The sequence below is a fragment of the Nerophis ophidion genome, linkage group LG27 (genome assembly GCF_033978795.1).
Source record: "Nerophis ophidion isolate RoL-2023_Sa linkage group LG27, RoL_Noph_v1.0, whole genome shotgun sequence".
In the NCBI taxonomy this organism is placed as follows: domain Eukaryota; kingdom Metazoa; phylum Chordata; class Actinopteri; order Syngnathiformes; family Syngnathidae; genus Nerophis; species Nerophis ophidion.
Window position 1 is genome coordinate 19,524,658 of NC_084637.1, and position 26,404 is coordinate 19,551,061.

Consider the following 26,404-nt stretch of genomic DNA (forward strand, 5'->3'; position numbering starts at 1 on the left):
TAGTACGCTAGAAAAAGTGAGTTCCTCACTCTTACAATAACAATGTTGCTACAGATTGGTTATTTTTCAGGTTACAGAAAATACATGAAGTATTATTGACAATTTTTGAATGCATTTTTAAAGTGATTGAGAGGTAGAACTGATTGCTCCCATCAGCTGCATTTCCAGCCACCAATAATGAGACGATTTTTACATGTTAGAATATAACAAAAACAACCTTTTGTTTTCTTGACTCTCATAATGATTTGGAACGATAGACTAAATTCCAAAAAAAGTGCACTTCCCCTTTAACCAGATAACATTGCCGGCAGTAAGTCGGACCCGTTTCCAGTGAGGCTTAAACTCCGCCAAGGCTTCCCTTTGTCACCAATTCTGTTCATAACTTTTATGGACAGAACTTCTAGGCGTAGTCAGGGCGTTGAGGGGATCCGGTTTGGTGGCTGCAAATGGCTTCATCTGGCCAGTATCTTCAGCTCTCAGTGGATCGGTTAGCAGCCGTGTGTGAGTCCATGGTTCTCCCCCGTAAAAGGGTGGAGTGCCATCTCTGGGTTGGGGAGGAGATCTTGCCCCAAGTGGAAGAGTTCAAGTACCTCGGAGTCTTGTCACGAGTGGGGGAAGAGTGGATCGTGAGATCGACAGGCGGATCGATGCGGCATCTTCAGTAACGCTGACGCTGTATCGATCCATTGTGGTGAAGAAGGAGCTGAGCCGGAAGGTCGATCTACGTTCCCCATCCTCACCTATGGTCATGAGCTTTGGGTTATGACCGAAAGGACAAGATCACGGGTACAAGCGACCGAAATGAGCTTCCTCCCCCGGTTGGCGGGTCTTTCCCTTAGAGATAGGGTGACAAGCTCTGTCATCCGGGAGGAACTCAGAGTAAAGGCACTGCTCCTCCACATGGAGAGGAGCCAGATGAGGTGGTTAAGGCATCTGGTCAGGATGCCACCCGAACGCCTGCCTTGGGAGGTGTTTGGAGCACGTCTGATTGGTAGGAGGCCATGGGGAAGACTCAGGACACGCTGGGAAGACTATATATCCTGGTTGCCCTGCCTCACGATCGCCCGGGAGGAGCTGGACGAAGTGGCTGGGGAGAGGGAAGTATGGGCTTCCCTGCTTAGGCTGCTGCCCCCGCGGCCCAACCTTGAATAAGTGGAAGAAGATGGATGAATGGATGGATGGATGGATATTGTAATATGATTTAGCATTTTTTTCACTCAGTACAGATTGGTGTCCTATCACATTGTGTTGTATTTTACAAACTCAAACGTGTTTCGTGTTGTCGTAGAAGCTAGCTTATCCCTTGCCGTAGTTAGCTTTTACAGCTAATACCGTAGCACGCTGTTGTGCCCGTATGATAGAAAAATAGTTCCTCAGTGTTCACTCTTACAATAACAATGTTGCTTCAGTTTGGTTATTGAACAGGTACATAACATAAATGAAGTATTGGTGATGGTTTTTAAATGCATTTTTAAAGTGATTTAGAGGTGGAATTGATTAATCCAGCTGCATTGCTAGTCACCTAGACGAAGTGAAGTGAATTGGATTTATATAGCGCTTTTTTCTAGTGACTCAAAGCGCTTTTACATTGTGAAACCCAATATTTAAGTGACATTTAAACCAGTGTGGGTGGCACTGGGAGCAGGTGGGTAATGTGTCTTGCCCAAGGACACAATGGCAGTGACTAGGATGGCGGAAGCGGGGATCGAACCTGGAACCCTCAAGTTGCTGGCAAGGCCACTCTACCAACCGAGCTATACCGCCACGGTATAGCTTGGTTTTACAGCTTTGGCTCTTAGCTTGATGCCTCTGCCAGGATGTTATGTATTCAATGTTATTTGTACGTCTGTTAACATATTTTGATGGGATTTTAGACAAGATTTTAAAATAGACGAGACGATTTTTTAAGACATGCACCTGGGGATCAGCCCTAGTGTGTGAATGTGAGTGAATGTATTTTGTCTATTTGTGTTGGCCTTGCGATTGGGTGGTGACTTGTCCAGGGTGTACACCGCCTTCCGCCTGATTGTAACTGAGCCCGACCCCAAAGGGAATAAGCGGTAGAAAATGGATGGATGGATTTTTATGTGTTAGAATGCAAAAACAAAAACCCTTTTGTCTTCTTGTCTCTCATAATGATTGTGAACGATAGGCAAGATTCCCCAAAAAGTGTGGTTCCCCTTTAAGTACTGGTATCGATTTGATCGAGTTGAAATGTGAACGTTACCCATCCCTCAATGACTCTTACCTACCTGCAGGCGAGAGCGTCCCAGTGCTGAAAACCCCTCTACCACTTTCTGAGAGGAGGTACACGTCAGAAGGGGAGCGCAAGCATGCACTGTTCTGTGGAACACATCTCATCCGGGCCAAAGGTGGGGGGCCCTTTGGTTGTGGTGGTGTTGCAGTCGTCACCGGCACAGGTGAGCTGACAAGTGAAGCAGGTTTTTCATTGCTCCTGAACGTTCGAGCCCTTGCTTCATAAGAGTGACAACAATAATAACAATTAGTGTCATCCGCAGGGTTTTTCACCGCCAAAGGTAGCTTGGTCAGCTCCATTTTGTACCCTCAGCCCACCAACTTCCGCTTCTACCGAGATGCCACCAAGTTCCTCATTGTCCTGGGTGTATTGGGTAAGAGCGCCGATACCACGAGTTAAGTAACATATGGAAAAAATAAGAAGAAGAAAAAACAGGGGGCTTCGCTACACGTCTTAAAATAAAGATCAACACACAGAGTTGGCTACAGACGTGAGATCTGTAAGTTTGATTGTGTTTCTTCAACTAAACGGCACTGGTAAGATGTGAGCATTGTTAGCATGTCGCTTACGTAGCTATGCTGGATTTGCTAGCGCTTGTGTCTCGTTCCACTCTTTAAAGCAGAGCTGGCCAACTATTTTGACTCGGGGGCCAAATTGAGTGAAAAAAATGGGGGGGCCAAAGTGTATGTATCTATAAATTATACATACACATTTAGCTGTAAAAATCTGCTGAGCAGTATTTGTGTTTGGGTCCCTTTTTTCAGGAGCACTAATACCAAAAGTCACAATGCGCGATGGAGCTCTAAAAACGTTATGACAGACCACCTCAAAAAAACGGAATGGAATTGTACTGTTTTTTTTACTGAATTGGACACCCAAAATGTACATGAAAATAAATAAAGTGGGATTTACAATATTAACGATTTACAATAAAACACTGAATATTGACAACATATGAACGTCGCTCCTCTTTTACTTCTCATACCAAGCAAAACACAACAAAAATGTAAAAAAACAAACCGCAAAATATGATTGCAAAGTGTGATAAACAGCTACAATATGATAGATTATCACAAAAAAAATCTGCTTCCAAACATGCGTTTTAGGCTGGCAGCTTTGAAAACATGCCCCGCCCACTCTGGTTTGTCCCTCGTCTGAGTTTCTGTGACGTAGATTACCGTAATCAACTCGCACGACACTCAAAATTGAAATACTTTCTACAGTTCAAGACTTACGGTAATTTAAAAACAGCACTGCACATCAGAATGGCACCAACAGTTTGGATGTTAAAGGTCTAAAAAAATAATGACGAATGTCAGGCGGGCTGGATTGAAACGCTTAACGGGCCGCATGTGGCCCGCGGGCCATATTTTGCCAAGGTCTGATTTAAAGGGACACTGTTTTGGAAATCCAACTTTTCATACCTCTTTGTGCATTTGGATCTCCATACTGTAGGTACCGGACATATTTATAAAACATTATTGTCTTCTTTCAAACTTGCTGCAAACGAGCCATTTGGATTTTATAGACTTTCGTGACGTCACCAGAAATTTACCCAAAGTGCTTTGCGCGAGTCCGCCATTGTAGTCAACTTTTTTGTTGTTCTCCCATCCTCTTGTTGTGGGGCAGACTGGCTCGTACATGCACGCGTGTCCTCCGCTGTTGGTGTTTCTAGTTCAAAGTAGCGTATAGCTCGAACTGGTAGGGCTGGAAAGTTTTTAATGTGGAAAAGGCAATGCATTGTGGACTGAATAGCTTATTTACACGGCTGAATGCAGGACAATGTCCTAAAGTTGTGTTTTTCTTTGACAAGTTAAAAACTGCAACAATGGTTCTCATGATTGTGTCAGGAAAAATCAACTGACTTGGTGAAATTGGTCTCATTTACAGCAAAGTGAGCTAATAAAGAGACGATGAATAGCCTGGATAGCAGTTGTGAGACAATCAAAACATTTTTTTTAGCGCCATGTAACGGTACATGTTGACATGTTCACATTGTCACACTGATACGTTTGAATCAAAGCATGTTTACTTCTGTTGCACACGTACCATTTAGTAGGATGTCAGATAAGCTAAGCTAGCTGCGGGTTAGGAACAAGCAATACCTATTATCATAGATCAATAACTGAGAAGACTTAAGTATTCCCCACATTAATGTACAGTGTACAAACCCCGTTTCCATATGAGTTGGGAAATTGTGTTAGATGTAAATATAAACGGAATACAATGATTTGCAAATCATTTTCAACCCAAATTCAGTTGAATATGCTACAAAGACAACACATTTTATGTTCGAACTGATAAACATTTTTTTTTTGTGTGCAAATAATCATTAACTTTAGAATTTGATGCCAGCAACATGTGACAAAAAAGTTTGGAAAGGTGGCAATAAATACCGATAAAGTTGAGGAATGCTCATCAAACACTTATTTGGAACATCCCACCGGTGTGCAGGCTAATTGGGAACAGGTGGGTGCCATGATTCGGTATAAAGACAGCTTCCCAAAAGAAGAAAGGATGGGGCGAGGTACACCCCTTTGTCCTCGACTGCGTGAGCAAATAGTCAAACAGTTTAAGAACAACATTTCTCAAAGTGAAATTGCAAGAAATTTAGGGATTTCAACATCTACGGTCCATAATATCATCAAAAGGTTCAGAGAATCTGGAGAAATCACTCCACATAAACGGCATGGCTGGAAACCAACATTGAATGACCATGACCTTCGATCCCTCAGACGGCACGATATCAAAAACCGATATCAATCTCTAAAGGACATCACCACATGGGCTCAGGAACACTTCAGAAAACCACTGTCACTAAATACAGTTTGTCGCTACATCTGTAAATGCAAGTTAAAGCTCTCCTATGCAAAGCAAAAGCAATTTATCAACAACATCCAGAAACGCCGCCGGCTTCTCTGGGCCCGAGATCATCTAAGATGGACTGATGCAAAGTGGAAAAGTTTTCTGTGGTCTGACGGGTCTACATTTCAAATAGTTTTTGGAAATATTCGACATCGTGTCATCCGGACCAAAGGGGAAGCGAACCATTCAGACTGTTATCGACGCAAAGTTCAAAAGCCAGCATCTGTGATGGTACGGGGGTGCATTAGTGCCCAAGGCATGGGTAATTTACACATCGGTGAAGGCACCATTAATGCTGAAAGGTACATACAGGTTTTGGAACAACATATGTTGCCATCCAAGCAACGTTATCATGGACACCCCTGCTTATTTCAGCAAGCCACTGTTACAACAGTGTGGCTTCATAGTAAAAGAGTGCGGGTACTAGACTGGCCTGCCTGTATTCCAGACCTGCCTCCCATTGAAAATATGTGGCACATTATGAAGCCTAAAATACCACAGCAAAGACCCCGGACTGTTGAACAACTTAAGCTGTACATCACGCAAGAATGGGAAATAATTCCACCTGAAAAGCTTCAAACATTTGGTAAAAATGACACTGTGCCAATTTTTTGCAATGTGTCGCTGCCATTAGATTCTAAATTAATGATTATTTGCCAAAAAAAATTAAGTTTCTCAGTTCGAATAGTAAATGTCTTTTCTTTGCAGTCTATTAAATTGTTAAATTGAATATAACTTAAAAATGATTTGCAAATCATTGTATTCTGTTTTTGTTTATGAATTACACACTGTGGCTTTGGATTTTCACACAGCAATGTCAATAAATTCATTATTCTGCCCTACTCATTTCCAGCGTGTGCAGCTCGATAGATAGTTGACAGCATGAATAAACAGAAGCTCTAGAAGTTTTGAGAATGGATGTTCCTTCTTCTCAATTTTTCCCCTTCCTTAGTTGTATTTATTTACACTTCCTCCTTTATTTAGGTTCGTAAGACTGAAAATACAAACATAAAATACACATTACACCAATATACAGTTGTGCTCATAAGTTTACATACTCTGGGAGAATTTAATGATTTCTTGGCCATTCTTCAGAGAATATGAATGATAACACAAAAACTTTTCTTCCACTCATTCTTAATTGTTGTGTGAAGCTTTTTTTTGGCAAACAACTGTGTTTACTCTTTTTAAATCAAAATGACAAAATAAATTATCCAAATGGCCCTGATCAAAAGTTTACATACCCCAGTGACTTTGATCTGATAACATGCACTAAAATTGACACAAACAGGTTTGAATGGCTAATCCAGGTTTCAATCTTCACCTGTGACATGTTTGTTTGTAATTAATGTGTGTGTATAAAAGGTCAGCGAGTTTCTGGGCTTCTGGCAGACTATTCCATCTTTCACCCAGTGCTCCGCAGAAGTTTCTGGATTCTGAGTCATGGGGAAGGCAAAATAATTGTCAAAGGATCTACAAAAAAGGTAATTGAACTGTATATAACAGGAAAGGGGTATAAAAAGATATCCAAGGAATTGAGAATGCCAATCAGCAGTGTTCAAATGCTGATTACGAAGTAGAAAATGAGGGATTCAGGTTGACCAGCAAAGATTTCAGCCAAAACTGCCAGGAAAATGTTTCGAGATGCAAAGAAAAATCCACAAATAACTTCAGCTAAAATATAGGACTCTCTGAAAAATGGTGTTGTGGCTGTTTGAAGATGCACGATAAGGAGGCACTTGAAGAAAAATGGGCTGCATGGTCGAGTGGCCAAAAAGTTAAATTTTGGCCTCATCACTCCAAATTGCTTTGTTCCAGAAGTTTTTTAGGCATGTCTCTTTGTTGTTTGGCGTAAAGTAAGCGGGATGATTTGTGACTTTTGCGCAGAAATGGCTTCCTTCTGGCGACTCGACCATCCAGCCCATTTTTCTTAGAGGGCCTCCTTATTGTGCATCTTCAAATAGCCACACCACAATTTTTCAGAGTCCTGTTTTTCAGCTGAAGTTATTTGTGGATTTTCTTTGCATCTCGAACAATTTTCCTGGCAGTTTTGGCTGAAATCTTTGCTGGTCAAACTGAATCCCTCATTTTCTACTTCGTAATCAGCATTTGAACACTGCTGATTGGCATTCTCAATTCCTTGGATATCTTTTTATAAACCTTTCCTGTTATATGCAGTTTAATTACCTTTTCTCGCAGATCCTTTGACAATTATTTTGCCTTCCCCATGACTCAGAATCCAGAAACATCTGTGCAGCACTGGAGGAAAGATGGAATGGTCTGAAAAAAGCCCAGAAACTCGCTGACCTTTTTATACACACACATTAATTACAAACAAACATGCCACAGGTGAGGATTGGAACCTTGATTAGCCATTCAAACCTGTTTGTGTCAACTTTTGTGCATGTTATCAGATCAAAGTTACTGGGGTATGTAAACTTTTGATCAGGCTCATTTGGCTACTTTCTTTTGTCATTTTGATTTTAAAAGAGTAAACACAGTTGTTTGCCAATAAATAGCTTCACACAGCCATTGTGATACATATGCCCCTGTGGAGCGGCAGGAGTGCTGCATACAAGAGCAACCCTAGTTTGAATGGTTTCATTAAGCCTATTAGGCCTGATGTAGCATGTCACCCTATTGGCCATCATTTCAACACTTTTAAAAGTATATTTCTTCTTGATACAGCTTTCTTGGGGACCATTTACAGTCTGGTTGTCTTCTCCTGGTTTGATGTAAGTGCACACTGGATTAAAAACCCCTGGACCTGCTTGTTATTCCGAGTCCACCTCACCGAGCGAGGACTATGTCTCCAGATGAGCTGGATCGAGATGGTGATCCGGGCTTTGGATTTAGTCACCATCGTGGTGCCGCCAGGCCTGCCCGCCGCCATCACCACAGGTACAATCTACGCCCAGCACAGGCTGAAGAAGCAAGGCGTCTTCTGTATCAGTCCTCCGCGCATCAATATCAGTGGCAAGGTGTCGCTCTTTTGCTTTGACAAGGTGAGGATCGGCATTGTTTTTTTTTTTTGTGTGTGTATACCAAATGACAGGTGATCAATTCCATTGTTTAGATTTTTGTCAGCGTTGCAAAAAGAACCAACAAGATAGTTAAACAAGACAGGATGAGACAGGCGAGCAGGGGAGCCACAGAGAAGGGCGGGAAGGGGAGGGGAGGGAGTGTGACCGTCTTTTCCAAGACAAAAAAGGCAAGACATGAAGTAAGTGTCTATATGAGTTTTATTAGCCCACTATCAAAATGACTTTAAAAGTCTCATATAAGTGTTATAATGAAGACAACACATGATGTAAGTGTCTACATTATCCTACAATCAAAATTACTTTAAAAGTCTTATATAAGAGTTATAATGATCCTAGGAGCTTTGTTGTCCAAGTGCCCCCTTGTAGGGTCTCCCAAGACAAACTGGTCCTAGGTGAGGGATCAGACAAAGAGCAGCTTGAAGACATCTATGAAAAATACAAACAAAGGACCCAGATTTCCCTTGCTCGGACGCGGGTCACCAGGGCCCCCCTATGGAGCCAGGCCCGGAGGTGGGGCACGAGGGCGAGCGCCTGGTGGCTGGGCCTGTCCCCATTGGGCCCGGTCGGGCAATGCCCGAAGAGGCAACGTGGGTCCTCGCTCCAATAGGCTCACCACCCATAGCGGGGGCCATAGAGGTCAGGTGCAATGTGAGCTGGGCGGAAGCCGAAGGCAGGGAACTTGGCGGTCTTATCCTCGGCTACATAAGCTAGCTCTTGGGACGTCACTTCGCTGGGGGGGGAGACGCCTGAGCTAGTGTGCGAGGTGGAGAAGTTCCGACTAGATATAGTTGAATTCACTTTGACGCACAGCAAGTGCTCTGGAACCAGTTCTCTCGAGATGGGCTGGACTCTCTTCTACTCTGGCGTTGCCAGCAGTGAGAGGCGACGGGCTGGAGTGGCAATTCTTCTTTCCCTTGGCTCAAAGCCTGCGCGTTGAAGTTCAACCCAGTGGAAGAGAGGGTAGCTTCCCTACGCCTTCGGGTGGGGGGACGGGTTCTAACTGGTATTTGCGCTTATACGCCAAATGGCAGCTCAGAGTACCTGCCATTTTTGGATTCACTCGAGGAAGTGCTGGAGAGTGCTCCCCAGATGATTCCCTAGTTCTACTGGGGGACTTCAACGCTCATATTGGCGATGACAGTGAAACCTGGAGAGGCGTGATTGGGAAGAATGGCCGCTCAGATCTGAACCCGAGTAGTGTTTTGTTATTGGACTTTTGTGCTCATATCAGATTGTCCATAACAGACACCATGTTCAAACATAAGGGTGTCTAAATGTGCACTTGGCACCAGGACACCCTAGGCCGTGGTTACATGATCGACTTTGTAGTTGTGTCATCAGATTTGCGGTCTCATGTTTTGGACACTCGGGTGAAGAGAGGGGCGGAGCTTTCTACCGATCACCACCTGATGAGTTGGATCCGATGGTGGGGGAGGATGCCGGACAGACCTGCCAGGCCCAAACGCATTGTGAGAGTCTGCTGGGAATGCCTAGCAGAGTCTCCTGTCAGAGAGAGTTTCAATTCCCGCCTCTGGAAGAACTTTGAACATGTCAAAAGGGAGGCGAGGACATTGAGTCCGAGTGGATGATGTTCCCTACCGCTATTGTCGAGGCGGCCGATTGGAGCTGTGGCCGCAAGGTGGTTAGTGCCTGTCGTGGCGGTAATTCTAGAAGCCGCTTGTGGAAACCAGCGGTGAGGGATACTGTCAGTCTGAAGAAAGAATCCAATCGGGTTCTTTTGGTTCATAGGACTCCGGAGGCAGCAGACAGGCACTGACAGGCCATGCGGTGTGCGGCTTCAGCGATCGTGGAGGCAAAAACTCGTACATGGGAGGAGTTTGGCAAAGCCATGGAGAACGACTTCCAGACTGCTTCGAAGCGATTCTGGACCACCATCCGCCGCCTCAGAAAGGGGAAACAGAGCAATGTCAACACAATGTGTGGTGGGGATGGTGTTCTGCTGACCTCGATATTGTGGGTCAGTGGAGGGAATACTTCGAAGACCTCCTCAATCCTACCAACTCGTCTTCCTATGAGAAAGCAGTGCCTGGAGAATCTGTGGTGGGCTCTCCTATTTCTGGGGCTGAGGTTCCCGAGGCAGTTAAAAAGCTCCTCGGTGGCAAGGCCCCTGGAGTGGATGAGATCCACCTGGAGTACCTTAAGGCTCTGGATGCTGTGGAGCTGTCTTGGTTGACAAGACTTTGCAGCATCCCGTCGACATCGACCTCTGGATAGGCAGATCGGGGTGGTGGTTCCTCTCTTTAAGAAGGGGAACTGGAGGGTGTGTTCAAACTATCACTCTCCTCAGCCTTCCCGGTAAGGTCTATATAGGTGTACTAGAGAGGAGGCTACGCCGGATAGTCGAACCTCAGATTTGTAAAAAAAATTTTTTTAAATCAGTGTTCATGTATATATTATTTTGCTGTATATTTGATGAGTGATATTATTTTTGTTATCAGTCTGACCTCAGCCTTAATAACAATCTTTGTGATAATCACATGTGTTCATATCATTGGACAAGGTATATCTTATTCAACTGTAAGTAGGTTAGACATATTTATTGGATACCATTAACATCAAGAGTAGGATTACTAATTCAGTGTGAATATTTGAGTGAGCCCCAGGCCCCTCTGTTGTGGAGAAGTTGGGCGGAGAACCCCTGATTTAGACCACAAGGAAGGCTTTTAAATGTAGAAAAAAAAATCATAATATGACCCCTTAAGTACAAAACTTATGACTGAAGTGATAAAGCTGTATTTTCATTATTGCTTTTATTTCAGAAACATATCTTATGATTGTTTTTGTCGGAATGTATCTATTTAAGCACAACATAGTTTGTAAATTGTAATAATTATAATACATTTGAATAGTTATACAGTCATTTTTAATCAGTTTTTAGTGGGGGTGTAACGGTACACAAAAATTTCGGTTCGGTACGTACCTTGGTTCAGAGGTTACGATTCTGTTCGATTTCGGTACAGTAAGAAAACAACGAAACACAATTTTTAAAAATTATTTATTTACCAAATTTGCAAAATCTTCCACCAAAAATATGTTTCTTAGTGGAATATTTGATGTGAAGTAATGGGAACCTTGGATAGGTCAATAATTCATAATAACATTGATTTTGATTCAATATAATGTTTTGAGCAATAACAGTTCGAAAGAAAAAAACAATTTTATTAGTCAACGTTGCAACTTTTTCTAAATTACATTTAGCCTTTAAGCTTTTTTATTTCACTTTTGTTTATGTTTTTGTTTATTTTAATAGTATTTTTAGAATGTGCCGGGGGTCTTTAAAACAGTGTTTCTCAAATGGGGGTACGCGTACCCCTGGAGGTACTTGAAGGTATGCCAAGGGGTACGTGATATTTTTTTTTAAATATTGTAAAAATAGCAACAATTAAAACATCCTTTATAAATATATTTATTAAATAATACTTCAACAAAATATATATGTCAGTTCATATACTGTGAAAAGAAAGGCAACAATGCAATATTCAGTGTTGACAGCTAGATTTTTTGTGGACATGTTCCATAAATATTGATGTTAAAGATTTATTTTTTTGTGAAGAAATGTTTAGAATTAAATTCATGAATCCAGATGGACCTCTAGTGCAATCCCCAAAGAGGGCACTTTAAGTTGATGATTACTTCTATGTGTAGAAATCTTTATTTATAATTGAATCACGTGTTTATTTTTCAACAACTTTTTAGTTATTTTCATTCCTTTTTTTCCAAATAGTTCAAGAAAGACCACTACAAATTAGCAATATTTTGCACTGTTTTACAATTTAATAAATCAGAAACTGATGACGTAGTGCTGTATTTTACTTCTTTATCTCTTTTTTTTTTAACCAAAAATGCTTTGCTCTGATTAGAGGGAACTTGAATTAATTTTTTTTTTACAGGGGGCACATCACTGTAAAAAGGTTGAGAACCACTGCTTTAAAACATTAGCTGTGGGTTGCAAATGGCTTCCGGGGCACACTTTTCACACCACTGCTATATATATATATAAAAAAAAAAAATCAGATAAATCTATGGGTAAAAAGCAGAGCCTGGCGATGCATGCGCATTTATCATAACTCTCTCGCTCTCTCTGTCTCTGCGCCTCCCTCACGAATGCTGCTGCATGCACAATTTGTTTTCTTTTTAATCCTTTCTTAACCCTGAATGTACATTGAAAATACATGCAACCCTAACATAAAATGCCGGACATTTGAGGCATTTAAGAAACTCCACCCGGACAGCTTCGCAAAAGACATATCCGGTGAAAAGAGGAGGTATAGCATGCCGTGTGTTGCCTCGGTGTGTATTGTTTACACAACGTGCGGTACGCTTATTATGTACGTGTGGAAACTCATTTGGTACACCTCCGAACCGGACCGAAACCCCCGTACCGAAACAGTTCAATACAAATGCACGTACCGTTACACCCCTATGATGTTTATTTAAGAAACATTATTATTAATTTTGTTATAATGTATTTTTTTAGCACTGCGTAATTGTATGTATTTTTTTCTCAGTGTTTTTGAATATCTTCTTTTGCAATATATTTGGTACTTATTTTTATAATCAGCCTGACCTAAGGCCTGATAATAATCTTTATGACTAACACATGTTTCATATCACTTGACAAGGTTTATCCTGTTCAATGTAAGTGGGTTACATATAAATATTGTATACCATTAAAATTCCTGAGGGAACTCTCCTGAAGGAATCAATAAAGTACTATCTATCTACTTCAAGAGTAATATTGCTATTACCAATCAGTAATATTACAATTACTAATTCAGTGGTAATATTTGAGTGGGTCCTGGGCCCCTCTGTAGTCAAAAAGTTGGGGCCAGAGGTCAAAAAACGTTAAGAACACCTGTTTTAAACGATCCTGAAACTCATCTTCTCTCAGCTCTTTGCTCTCTTTCCACTTTGTTCTAGTTTTTCTCTAGCCGCACACCACGAGCCCGCCCTCCTTCCCACACACACACACACACACACTGGGCCACATCCCCGGCAGCGCTAGCTTCATCACCAATATGTGCACCAAAACAGTCATTAAACGAACCATCGAAGCAACAAAATCTCAGACGATGCTTTCTTTCTAACTGATGAATGGTAGATAGATAGATAACTAGATAGATGGATGGATAGATGGATAGATAGATAGATAGATAGATAGATAGATAGATAGTACTTTATTGATTCCTTCAGGAAAATTAAAATGGTTGCAACCCTCCTTAGTTAATTGGTCCTTGTACATTCTGCAGTTGAGTCACCTCGTTTCTATCCCGTCCTGTGTGCTGTCCAGACAGGAACTCTGACAGAGGAGGGGCTGGACGTGTGGGGAGTGACGGAGAGCGGACCTGCCGGGTTCTCGCAGGTGGTCTCGGACCCCAGACTTCTCTCGCCGGGGCGCATGCTCTCAGCACTGGCCTGCTGCCACACTGTGACCCTGCTGCAGGGGCAGCACCTTGGGGACCCCCTGGAGCTGAAAATGCTCAAGTCCACCGGTTGGGTAGGAGCCCAACACTGCCTGCACGCCGCCTGTAGCGTTTTGAATTGAAATTATGGACAAAAAACATGATTGGTAACTGCACTTTAATCAACTCGTTAGCTTAAATGCTAACATGAAAACAAGAAACATTAACACCTTTTCCCATTAAGAAAGAACATACCCCAATTTAAACCTAAATAAACACGTTACTGTGTGCTCCCTTAGAACAGAGTGATCCTTCTAAACTCAGAGAAATACAGTATCAGGTGTATTTACGCTGCCAGAAATAATAACTATTAATCATAGATTTGATTTGAGGTGCACTTTTCATTGAAAAAAATCTTAAAAAAGATACTATAAAAGATAAAAGCTCAGCTACTAAAACAGATCAAATACTAGAAACTAAAACACCAGTGAAGCTTAAAACATGCAGTGTAAGGTAAATTACGGACTATGAGCTGCTACTTTATTCCTATACTTTGATCCCTGCAGCTAATTCATGGATTTTTCTTCAGTGGCAGCAATAAAATAAATAATTTCATAAAAAATAAACAGGCAAAAACGCCGGGAGGGTGTTCTTCTTTTTGCTATGGCGCCATCTTCTGGACAAATTTGCTCACTGCAGGTGCTGCAGTGTCTCCATTTATCGGTAGTGCTTTTTTAATTTTTTTTTCCAACCTAAGTGCTGTTCAGTTTTCTAGCCATCCATAGCGTTCTACTCAAATGGATTCTTCATTCATCGCTCCAAGCAACGTTTCTAAGTTTTACAATATAACTAAAACAAATCTTACTTACTCAAGCGTTCCATGTGTGATGTCAGTAGGACTGTTTTCATGCATATTTGTACGCGCTATAGTAATGTAATGAAGCAGCGTCGTTAGCATTGGCCAATATGCTAACACGTTTTCGAGTATATATATATATGTGTGGCTTATAATCTGGTGCGACTGATATATTGGGGGTAAATGTGCGCTAATGTGTACACTCCGTAAAATACGGTAGTGGCTTTTCTAACTGTATGTCTATTTATTTCAATGAATATAACTTAGTCAAAATACTTCAATGTGAGTATAAGTACGTTTTGAACACATAATCGTGAATAATAATAACCGTGATCATTTTGGTCATGTTAAACGTGATATGACACCTGACAGATAGATGAGCCTGCTAGCTGTTTACGCTCACAGAGGACAGCTTTGTTGGGGGGAGGGCTTTGCTACACATCTTAAAACAAAGCGTAGAACTGCACTTTTTTTTCGAATTTCGTCTATCATTTACAATTTTTTGTAAGACAAGAACACATGTTTTTTTTTTTAATTCTAAATCGTAAATAAACGCTATTAAAAGTCAGCTAAAAATGGAGGCTATAGGATTCGCTCTATTCCGCTTGTAAAACAGTCTAAAAACTCCAAAAGCCTCCATCAACATTCTATCGTATTTTACCGACAATAAAGCGCAACGGTATATAAGAAACAAGAAAAAACGTATTCCACATATAAAAATTCCGCTATAAGCCGCTGATTGTATATGTTTTGAAATTAAATATTTTGTAAATGCTACATGCATTAAATATTTGCAAACAGTGTCTGTAGCACGGCAGTAAAACGGCTGATCAAACAAAACACAAGTCATCGTCATGGACCCACTAGCTGCGCAAGCTAGCTCTCCAATTAGCTAAACAGACTCAATGATTTCACGCTGATGTTTTAGTGAATTTACTGAGAAATTTGTGAAACTGAAACAATATGAAAATAATGCCATTAATAATACTAACACTGACACTCGTAAACCTGTTAGCATATCAGCGAATGCTAACAACGATAGCGTGATTACATTACTCCTACAAACATCACACATGGGACGCTTTAGTAAGTAAGAATTGTTTTAGTTACATTGGAAAACTTACAAACGTTGCTTGAAGCGATGAATGAAAAATTATTACGAGTAAAAACTCTACAGCTGATTAGAAGACAGAACAGGACTTTTACTTCTGGTTCCTCGTCCAAAAGATGGCGCTATTACAGAAAAAATGTACACACTTTTTCAGTGTCTTTGCTTGTTATTTGTATTGTGACAGTCGGCAAAGAAAAAAATAAATTAAATTAAATTAGCCGCACCGATTCATAAGCCGCAGAGTTCATAGCATAAAAAGTAGCTGCTTATAGTCCGGACTTTACGGTAAATGTTGTTTAATAATCATAGTTCCCAGTTTAATTCACGCTTTCTCACAGTTTCGAAATGAAATGCACTTTATTGACATGTTTGGAGCTACAGAACCACATTGTTGTGGAAATACTGTCAAAGCGCTTTGGGCTCCTTAAAAAGGAGTAGAAAAGCGCGATACAAGTACAACCCATTTACCGTTTGTTGTGCTCCTGTTGCAGTCCCTCCAGGAGCCCGGAGAGGGCGCTGAGGCGCTGGATGCCGAGTTTGCAGGCCACAGAGTTTTAGCGGTGCTGAGACCTCCTTTAAGGCTGTTCCCTTTTCCTGAAAGTGTGAGCGTTGTCATTGGTCGTTTCAGCCGGCGGTTCCCTCTGGTCACAGCTTGGTTTTCTCCCGGCAGTCTGCAAGCCAGGCCCTGGCAATAGTGCGGAGGTTCACCTTCTCCTCGGCCCTGCGCAGGATGAGTGTGGTGACGGTGGCCTGCTGGGGGCACTCAGCTCTGGCTTTCATGAAGGGCTCCCCGGAGATGGTGGCTGGCCTCTGCCGTCAAGACACAGGTCAGAATGAGGATTGAGGGGAAATGTGTCCAACTCTACTCCGGGGTCGTATGTGCACCTTTTTACAAACTGGATGCTGTTTTCATAGGAAATAAACTGCTTTATGTTGACAGTGCCGCCAGACTTCTCAAGCAAACTACGCATCTTTTCCAGCGAAGGCCTCAGAGTTCTTGCTTTGGCCTACAAACCAGTGGACCAAAGTGCTGATCTCAGCACCATTGAACGGTAGGACGTGTGTGTTTGTGCGTGCGTGTGTGTGTATTTGTGTGTGTTCTGGCAATGCTTACTTATTGGGGACGTCGCTCTGTTTACAAAGTCATTTTGGGGGACCTTTGACGTTATGGGGACAAAAAAACAGGTCCCGAAAGGGAAACCTTTTTAAATAACAGTCAGATCCATTCTGAAGATGCCTAAAGGATTTTTAGGCACAGCAGCGCCCCTCATAGGGCTGTAACTGGTACTGCACTCGCAGTTCGGCTCATATCCCTACACTAATTACCAATCGACAACACTTGGTCCCCAAACTGAAAGAGGTTCCTCTGCAGTGCAGGACATGTCGGCTGACGGAACACGAAAATAAGCTTTCAAAACCAAAAGGTAAGCACATATTTCTTATAAATGGAGGTTATTGACTATTATTTGTGCAAGCGTAATGTGTTTATAACCAAGTTAAGCCAAATAATTTTGGTAAAGTAGTAACGTCTTGTGAGTACTATAGTATAGCATTGCTCCTAGAAAGCTTTCGAATCACGTTATTTTGCTTTTTTTTGGCATTTGGACTGGAACATATATATTTTACTACAAAGAGTTAAAGATGTATTTTTTGGTAGCGAACCTTTTCCAGCGGGTGCACTTTGTGTTGCTTTTTTCTTGGCATTTGGACTGGTTTATAGTCAAAATAGCTCTAATTTAATGTTGATTGGTTGTCTATAAGGACTTCTAAGAAGTTGTATGTATAGTTATGATGGATATTGGAGATTAGGGACATTTTAAAAACCTCATATTGATTTTGTTTCACACATTTTAGATGAAAGACATGTACAGTAGACCATATGGACTTGGACATAAACAGCATAACACCTGATGTCACTGGAACAGAGGAATATTGCTCAAGTCAGGAAACAATTGACATTGTAGTTGTTTGCGCCCCAGTCAAAAAACATGGAAAAAGAGTTTACAACAAAAGACATTATTGCTTGTTAGATGGCACGACATCTACAAAGTGCACATAAAAACAGATTTGAAGTAGGCACTGCTCTTAGCTTTCCAACAAGTTCCATTGAAAGAAGGAAACAGCTGGCGTATTTTTGGAATAAGAGAACTATGCTCACAATTTTGCTATTATGGAGTCAGGAAAGGGTGAACTAGTGTGATTCAAATGACCACCCAAAGAAGCTAAAGGAAATTACTTTATGCTCTGTGCACATTGCCAAGGACTGTCTAGAAAGTTACTGTGGAGACACATGCAAAGTTGTTGCCTCAAACCTGCATCAGTCACCCGAAAACCAGGAAAGAACCGAGTCCAGTCCATGTGCACATATACTGGGCCTGTGCCTTCAAGTGCATCCAAATAATTGTGTGGAATAATAAGTGCCATGGATTCTGATCCAATCACAGAAATGATAAAAGATGACCATGTCATCACAGATGTTGGGCAGCACCTGTTGAACAAAAGTGGTATGTCGGCTAAACATCAACAATGTGTCAGAGAGAAGATGCGGGAATTAGGATGACTGATTCATAATGCCAGGAGAGTAACTACATTAAAAAAATTGAGGATTTTGTGTATCCTAAGAACTACTTGGAGATGGTCATAGCTGTCAAATGTACTTGTGGCTATGATAGTGACACTAACAAATTCTGCATTCCATCACTGGCAACCAAACTTGGGAAATCCCTGGTTAAAGTCAGCAAACTCCTGAAAGCACAAGGTTTGATAAACAACAATGAAGAGTTGGTAAGAAACGCCACTCAGTTCCAAGATGTCCATCGTGAGAAGTGGAACGAGTTGATCACTGCAACAGGCCTGAAGAACATTGCCAAAGAAAACTGAAATGCACCACAACTTATGCCCTTCACTGAGGATGTTCAAAAAATGCATCAGTTTCTCAGTCAAATGCATGATAAATGCAGCAGTGCGCTATCTGATTTTTTTTCCACAAAGGCCTGGTCAGACCTGACAAAGGTATGTTTGACAAAGATCATCCTTTTTAACAGACAAAGAGAAGGAGAGGAAGCAGCCATGCCCTTGATGGCTTTTTTGTCAAGAGACACAACTGATCCTCATGAAGATGTTGATTGGGCACTCTCTGAAGTGGAAAAAAAACTCTGCAGACATTTTTCAAGGATTGTCATCAGGGGAAAACGAGGCAGACCTGTTCCTTTTCTCTTGACTCCAAAAATGGTGTGTGCATTAGAACTTCTCGATTAGTACAGCGAAACTTGTGGAGTTCTCAAAGACAACACTTACCTGTTTGCAAGACCCACAGCGATGACGCATTTCCGTGGTTCTGACTACATACAAGACTATGCAAAAGCATGTCATGCAAAGTGTCCTGTTTCACTTACATCCACAAAACTACGAAAACCCTTTCAACCGTGCTAAACACGACAGACACAGAGATGGACCAGCTGGCCAACTTTCTTTGCCATGATTTGTATAGACTTCCTGAAAAGACACTGAAGCTGGCAAAAATCAGCAAAGTTTTGATGGCACTCGAGCAAGGTCCACTATCAAAATTCCATGGCAAGAACTTAAATGAAATCACAATTGGTCCAAATGGTAAGTTGTCATCTTTGTTGTTTCCTTTGTCTTTAACTTTTTTCCATCCTTTCTTTTTGGTTTGAACTCAATTATAAGCTTAACATGTTATGTGTACAACAGAATGTGTTTTGGAAACTGAAGAGAAAGATCTAACCAGAGAGGATGATAACTAATATTTCCCTGATAAAGGTTTGCAAAGTCCATACTCATTTTTGTGGTTTATTAAATGTGGCCTATGGTAAGCATGACACTGAATGTTTTTTTACTTTGAACCCACAGAAGATGTGGCCTTTCCTACCACTGAGGATGAACAAATCCCTCCCCCCAACAGACTGACACAACTTAAAAATAAAAAAAGATGGATCATCAGTGACACATTCTTCCAAAGGTACACTATATACATAAACTGTTTTTTTAGTCAAGTTTTATCAGTCTTTGTTTTCTCACAAATAATGCAAATGCATATGTATGCATTGTTCTCTGTGGGTTAAATACATTATAGCAAACAAATGTTTAACTTAATTTCTTAATCTTCTTTTATTTCTTATATTTTCATACACATATTTCATATGGTCACTTGCAGGTAAAGCTGCCCAGAAAAGGCGACCCTGGACATAGAAAGAGGTGAAGGCTGTCAAGAAGCACATGAAGCGATTCATCCTTTCTGGTATTGTACCAGGAAAGAGTGACTGTTTAAAATGTTTGAGGGCTGAACCGGAAGCTCTCCAAAACCGGGAATGGCAAGCATTGACGTTCTATGTGTACAACCGCATTACGGCCTACAAAAGGAGATTGCCGTTAACATAGTAGATTGAGAGATAATCAGCAAGACTGGTTATGTAGAATTTTTTTTTTAATGTTCTTTATGTTCAGTGTTGTTCAAAATAAAAGGTAAAAATGAAAGTTTAAATGACTTTTCTTGAAAAGGGAAACATGTTTTATCCTGGCGTTAATAGCACTGTAATTCTGTAAGGTATCCATCCTTAGTAAAAAGTAATATATTTTTCCCCTTGTCTCCACAAGTGATGATCAAACACTTGGTCCCCATTCCAAATGATAACGTGTGTGTGTGTGTGTGTGTGTGTGTGTGTGCGTGTGTGTGTGTGTGTGTGTGTGTGTGTGTGTAAAAATATAAAAAACAAATATTTTAATATACATATATAAATATATATTATATGAAGTATATAATATATAAAGTATATATATCACATATATAACAATATGTGTATATAATATACTCTACATTTGTGTGTGTATATCTATAAATGTATATATGTATGTAAATATTACAATATATATATATATATATATATATATATATATATATATATAGCAATGTGTGTATCTATCTATCTACAGTCGTTGTCAACAGTTTACATACACTGGTAAAGAACATAATGTCATGGCTGTCTTGAGTTTCCAATACTTTCTACAACTCTTATTTTTTGTGATAGAGTGATTGGAGCACATACTTGGTCACAAAAAACATTCATGAAGTTTGGCTCTTGGCCACAATACAATACCCAGCAGTTTCTTTGGAGGAGAAAATGTGAGGCGTTTAATCCCAGGAATACCATGCCCCACGTCAAGCATGGTGGGCCTGTTTTGCTGCCAATGGAACTGGTGCTTTAAATAGGACAATGAAAAAGGAGAATTACCTCCAAATTCTTCAGGACAAGCTGAAATCATCAGCCCGAAGGTTGGGTCTTGGGCGCAGTTGGGTGTTTCAACAGGACAATGACCCCAAACACATGTCAAAAGTGGAAAATGAATGGCTAAATCAGGCTAGAGTTAAGGTTTGAGAATGGCCTTCCCAAAGTCCTGACTTAAACGTGTGGACGATGCTGAAGAAACAAGTCCATGTCAGAAAACTAACAAATTTAGCTGAACTGCACCAATTTTGTCAAGAGGAGTGGTCAAAAATTCAAGCAGAAGCTTGCCAGAACCTTGTGGAAGGCTAACAAAAATGCCTTATAGCAGTGCAACTTGCCAATGGACATGTAACCAAATATTAATATTGCTGTATGTATACTTTGGACCCAGCAGATTTGCTCACATTTTCAGTAGAGTCATAATAAATTAATACAAGAACCAAACTTCAGAAATGTTTTTTGTGACTAACAAGTATGTGCTCCAATCACTCTATCATGAAAAAATAAGAGTTGTAGAAAGTATAGCTCGGTTGGTAGAGTGGCCGTGCCAGCAACTTGAGGGTTGCAGGTTCGTTTCCCGCTTCCCCCATCCTAGTCACTACCGTTGTGTCCTTGGGCAAGACACTTTACCCACCTGCTCCCAGTGCCACCCACACTGGTTTAAATGTAACTTAGATATTGGGTTTCACTATGTAAAGCGCTTTGAGTCACTAGAGAAAAGCGCTATATAAATATAATTCACAATTCACAAAGTATTGGAAACTCAAGACAGCCATGACATTATGTTCTTTACAAGTGTATGTAAACATTTGATCGCGGCTGTATGTGTGTACATATGTACATGAAAATAGTGTGTGTGTATATATACATATATATGTGTGTCTATAACAGGGGTAGGGAACCTATGGCTCTAGAGCCAGATGTGGCTCTTTCGATGACTGCATCTGGCTCTCGGATAAATCTGAGCTAACACTGCTTAACACAATAAGTAATGAGTAATTCCACTTGTAATCAAAGTGTTAAAAATAACGTTTGAAATATTAAACATGCTCATGCATTTGAATCCATCCATCCTTTTTTCTACCGCACTTTATTTATTATTATTTTTTTAGGGCTTGCCCTCCTGGGTGTTCTTCAGACCACCAAGCACCGACAGGGTTACGATATTTTTTTATTTTTCAATAAGTCTCTCAGTTGCTTTCCAGCAATTGTCTTTTTCTCTTTCGTTCTCGCTCGCACTCTGTCTCCAGCTCCAACCCCGTCTCTCCTCCTGGCTGCTGCTTATAACAGAGCGACAGGTGATTAGATAACAAGGCCCAGGTGGGTTGTCTACGCACCTGTCGCTGATTTCGTGGCCGGCACACCCCGCTTCGCTGCAGGCCCGCAGGCCATGCCCCCTCCACAGTTAGCTTCAGAATATCAATGTTATTACAAAGAATAAGAGACCTATTATACTCTAGTAATGTTGGTCTTAAAAATGCACGTGTTTAGGTGTGTTCAGTGTTGAAAAAAAAAATTATATGGCTCTTACGGAAATACATTTTAAAATATTCGGATTCTTGGCTCTCTCCGCCAAAAAGGTTCCCGACCCCTGGTCTATAAGATAGCAAATTCTTTTATTAATCCCACAATGTGGAAATTATATATATATATTACATACATTAACAGAAGTAAAACGTAATGAAAGAAAACATAATGTGTGTGTGTGCGTGCGTGTATATATATATATATATATATATTTATATATATATATATATATATATATATATATATACATACATATGTGTGTATATATATTTGTGTGTGTGTCTGTGTGTATATGTAACCATATGTGTATATGTTTTTATATTTATACTGTATATGTGTATATGTATGTATATATATTTATCTTCACAGTCACCAGCTAACGATAAACGCCCCAGTTGTCAGCAAGCGATTGGCACGTTAGTTGCCGGCTAGTGATTAGCGTTCTAGTTGCCAGCTGACGACAAGCACGCTATTGGTTAGCGCTCTAGTCACTAGCTAAACGATAAACACGCCTAGTCGCGGTCGCTGGACCGCAACTAGCGCACTAGTTGCGGTCCAGCGATTAACCCGCTAGTGGCCAGCTATCGATTAGTGGCACAATACCGGTATTATTCGAATATTGTTTGTATTGCACAATAACTTGGTACTTTTAGGAGCAGCTCATTGAATTCTAACCACAGATGCGAGGTGGAAAAAGATATGGTCTTTTTGGGTCTGCTCATGATGAAGAACCTGGTGAAGCCAGAAAGCTCCCAGGTCATCAACACGCTGAGGATGGCGGCACTTCGCACCGTCATGGTCACAGGTGAGTCACGACCCCGATGTAAAATGTGCCCGCCAAGTCACACACGAAAAATAAAAGCAATGTCGCCCTCCACGCAGGCGACAACATTCTAACTGCAATAAACGTGGCGAAAAACTGCGGCATGGTGCGGCTCGACGAGCGGGTGGTGTTTGTCCAAGCCAGCGCCCTCACGAGTCAGGCCGCGCCCACCCTGAGGTTCCACCTGGAGGACGGGGTGGGCTCCGTGGTCCCAACCCGGGTCAGTCAACTAACACTTTGTCTTGAAATTTCCTGAACTAGCACACATATAATCAAGTATGAATCCAAAAACATACATAGCATTATCATTAGCCATGTACGCATGCACATGTTTATTTGATTTTATAAGTCCTACTCTTTGGTTAAATGGGGGATATTTTCAAAAATGTGTTCTATTTAATAGAACACATTTTAATTTAGACAAAACAGATTTAATATAAAAAAAAATACTGCTCAAGTTGATCTCTAGATTAAGCGTTCAATGTAAATAAAAATATGAATTTGTGACTTACTTTTAACACTTATGAGTGGGACCCTCAAGGGTCCAAGGGTCTTATGATGTTGTTTATTTATTTAAAACAGTCAATGCTCAAACCGTTATGAATCAAAATCTATGTTGTTCTTATTTCAGGCTCCAACTACTTCACATTAAATATTCCACTTTTGCGTTGTTGGAGGGAAAATATTGCATAATTTTGTCCATGCCATACAAAAAAGGGATTTTACCTCGAGCAGAAATGCAATCGATCTCTCATGTCCTGTCTCCTGGCTACTTCCTGCTATCCGCTTATAAGCACAACTATTTGGACCGCGGCGGTCACGTGACAAGGAAGGAGTGCGCCAAGTTGCCAAAGATTAACTAGAGCAGGAGCATACCAGTCACTTTCGGCTACCGGTATATACCTACAGCTGATTGGACTGTGGCGGTCACGTGACTAGGAAGTGCGCAAAGAGTAAATAGAAAGGCAAGAGCCTAATAGTCTCCGCATATGTATTGACACCTGCGTTACACTGGCTTTTGAACTTTGCGCCTATAACGATCCGAATGGTTATTTTCCTCTTTGTTCTGGAGCACACCATGTCCTCTGTTTCCAAATAGGATTTGAAATGTGGACTCGTCAGACCACAGAACGCCTTTCCACTTTGCATCAGTCCATATTAGGTGAGCTCGGGCCCAGCCAAGCCGGCGGCGTTTCAGGATATTGTTGATAAATGGGTTTGACTTTGCATAGTAGAGTTTTAACTTGCACTTACAGATGTAGCGACCAGCTGTAGTACTGACAGTGGTTTTATGAAGTGTTCCTGAGCCCATGTGGTGATATCCTTTACACACTGATGTCGGTTTTTGATGCAGTACTGCCCGATGCAGTGATTTCTCCAGATTCTCTGAACTTTTTGATGATTTTACGGACCGTAGATGGTAAAATCCCGAAATTCCTTGCAATAGCTCGTTGAGAAATGTTGTTCTAAAACTGTTCGACAATTTGCTTACAAAGTGGTGACCCTCACCCCATCCTTGTTTGTGAATTACTTAGCATTTCATGGAAGCTGCTTTTATACCTAATCATGGCACCCAACTGTTCCCAATTAGCCTGCACACCTGTGGGCTGTTCCATAGAAGTGTTTGATAAGTATTCCTCAACTTTATCAGTATTTATTGCCACCTTTCTTAACTTCTTTGTCACGTGTTGCTGGCATCAAATTCTAAAGTTTATCAGTTTTAACATCAAATACAGTGGGGCAACAAAGTATTTAGTCAGCCACCGATTGTGCAAGTTCTCCCACTTAAAATGATGACAGAGGTCTGTAATTTTCATCATAGGTACGCTTCAACTGTGAGAGACAGAATGTGAAGAAAAAAATCCAGGAATTCACATTGTCAGAATTTTAAAGAATTTATCCGTAAATTATGGTGGAAAATAAGTATTTGGTCTTAACAAAAATTCAACTCAATACTTTGTAATATAACCTTTGTTGGCAATAACAAAGGTCAAAGGGATACTATAGGTCTTTACCAGGTTTGCCCACACAGTAGCTGGTATTTTGGCCCATTCTTTATGCAGATCTTCTCGAGAGCAGTGATGTTTTGGGGCTGTCACCGAGCGACACAGAATTTCAACTCCCTCCACAGATTTTCTATGGGGTTGAGGTCCGGAGACTGGCGATGCCAATCCAGGACTTTCAAATGCTTCTTACGGAGCCACTCCTTCGTTGCCCGGGCGGTGTGATTGGGATCATTGTCATGCTGGAAGACCCAGCCACGTTTCATCTTCAAAGCTCTCACTGATGGACGGAAGTTTTGGCTCAAAATCTCACGATACATGGCCCCATTCATTCTTTCCTTAACACGGATCAGTCGTCCTGTCCCCTTAGCAGAAAAACAGCCCCAAAGCATGATGATGTTTCCAGCCCCATGCTTCACAGTAGGTGTGGAGATCTTGGGATGCAACTCAGTATTCTTCTTCCTCCAAACACGACAAGTTAAGTTTATACCATAAAGTTCTATTTTGGTTTCATCTGACCACATGCCATTCTCCCAATCCTCTGTTGTATCATCCATGTGCTCTCTGGCAAACCTCAGACGGGCCTGGACATGCACTGACCTAAGCAGGGGGCCACGTCTGGCACTGCAAGATTTGATTCCCTGTCGGCGTAGTGTGTTACTGATGGTAACCTTTGTTACTTTGATCCCAGCTCTCTGAAGGTCATTCACTAGGTCCTCCCGTGTGGTCCCCCCGTGTGGTTCGGGGATTTTTGCTCACCGTTCTCATGATCATTTTAACCCCACGGGATGAGATCTTGCGTGGAGCCCCAGATCAAAGGAGATTATCAGTTGTCTTGTATGTCTTTCATGTTCTGATAATTGCTCCCACAGTTGATTTTTTCACACCAAGCTGCTTGCCTATTGTAGATGCACTCTTCCCAGTCTGATGCAGGTCTATAATTATTTTCCTGGTGTCCTTCGACAGCTCTTTGGTCTTGGCCATAGTGGAGTTTGGAGTCTGACTGTTTGAGGCTGTGGACAGGTGTCTGTTATACAGATAACGAGTTCAAACAGGTTTCATTAATACAGGTAACGAGTGGAGGACAGAAGTTACAGGTCTGTGAGAGCCAGAGATCTTCCTTGTTTGAAGTGACCAAATACTTATTTTCCACCATAATTTACAAGTAAATTCTTAAAAATTCCGACAATGTGAATTCCTGGATTTTTTTCACATTTTGTCTCACAGTTGAAGTGTACCTATGATGAAAATT

At 41.2% G+C, this 26,404-nt stretch overlaps 1 protein-coding gene across 4 annotated transcripts in view; it reads left to right on the top strand.

Annotated features, from left to right (window-relative positions):
- Positions 1 to 26,404, top strand: part of atp13a2 (ATPase cation transporting 13A2) — a 134,865-nt gene that overhangs the window by 83,175 nt on the left and 25,286 nt on the right. For 3 of the 4 annotated variants that reach the window (XM_061889297.1, XM_061889300.1, XM_061889299.1), the window contains 10 exons: positions 2,259 to 2,420; positions 2,520 to 2,630; positions 7,811 to 7,857; positions 7,939 to 8,127; positions 13,478 to 13,684; positions 16,048 to 16,158; positions 16,227 to 16,383; positions 16,497 to 16,608; positions 23,007 to 23,131; positions 23,209 to 23,369. In XM_061889297.1, the coding sequence (XP_061745281.1) occupies positions 2,259 to 2,420; positions 2,520 to 2,630; positions 7,811 to 7,857; positions 7,939 to 8,127; positions 13,478 to 13,684; positions 16,048 to 16,158; positions 16,227 to 16,383; positions 16,497 to 16,608; positions 23,007 to 23,131; positions 23,209 to 23,369 (1,382 nt within the window). Of the gene's footprint in view, positions 1 to 2,258; positions 2,421 to 2,519; positions 2,631 to 7,810; positions 7,858 to 7,938; positions 8,128 to 13,477; positions 13,685 to 16,047; positions 16,159 to 16,184; positions 16,384 to 16,496; positions 16,609 to 23,006; positions 23,132 to 23,208; positions 23,370 to 26,404 lie in introns of all 4 variants that reach the window. The other variant, XM_061889298.1, reaches the window with a different exon arrangement.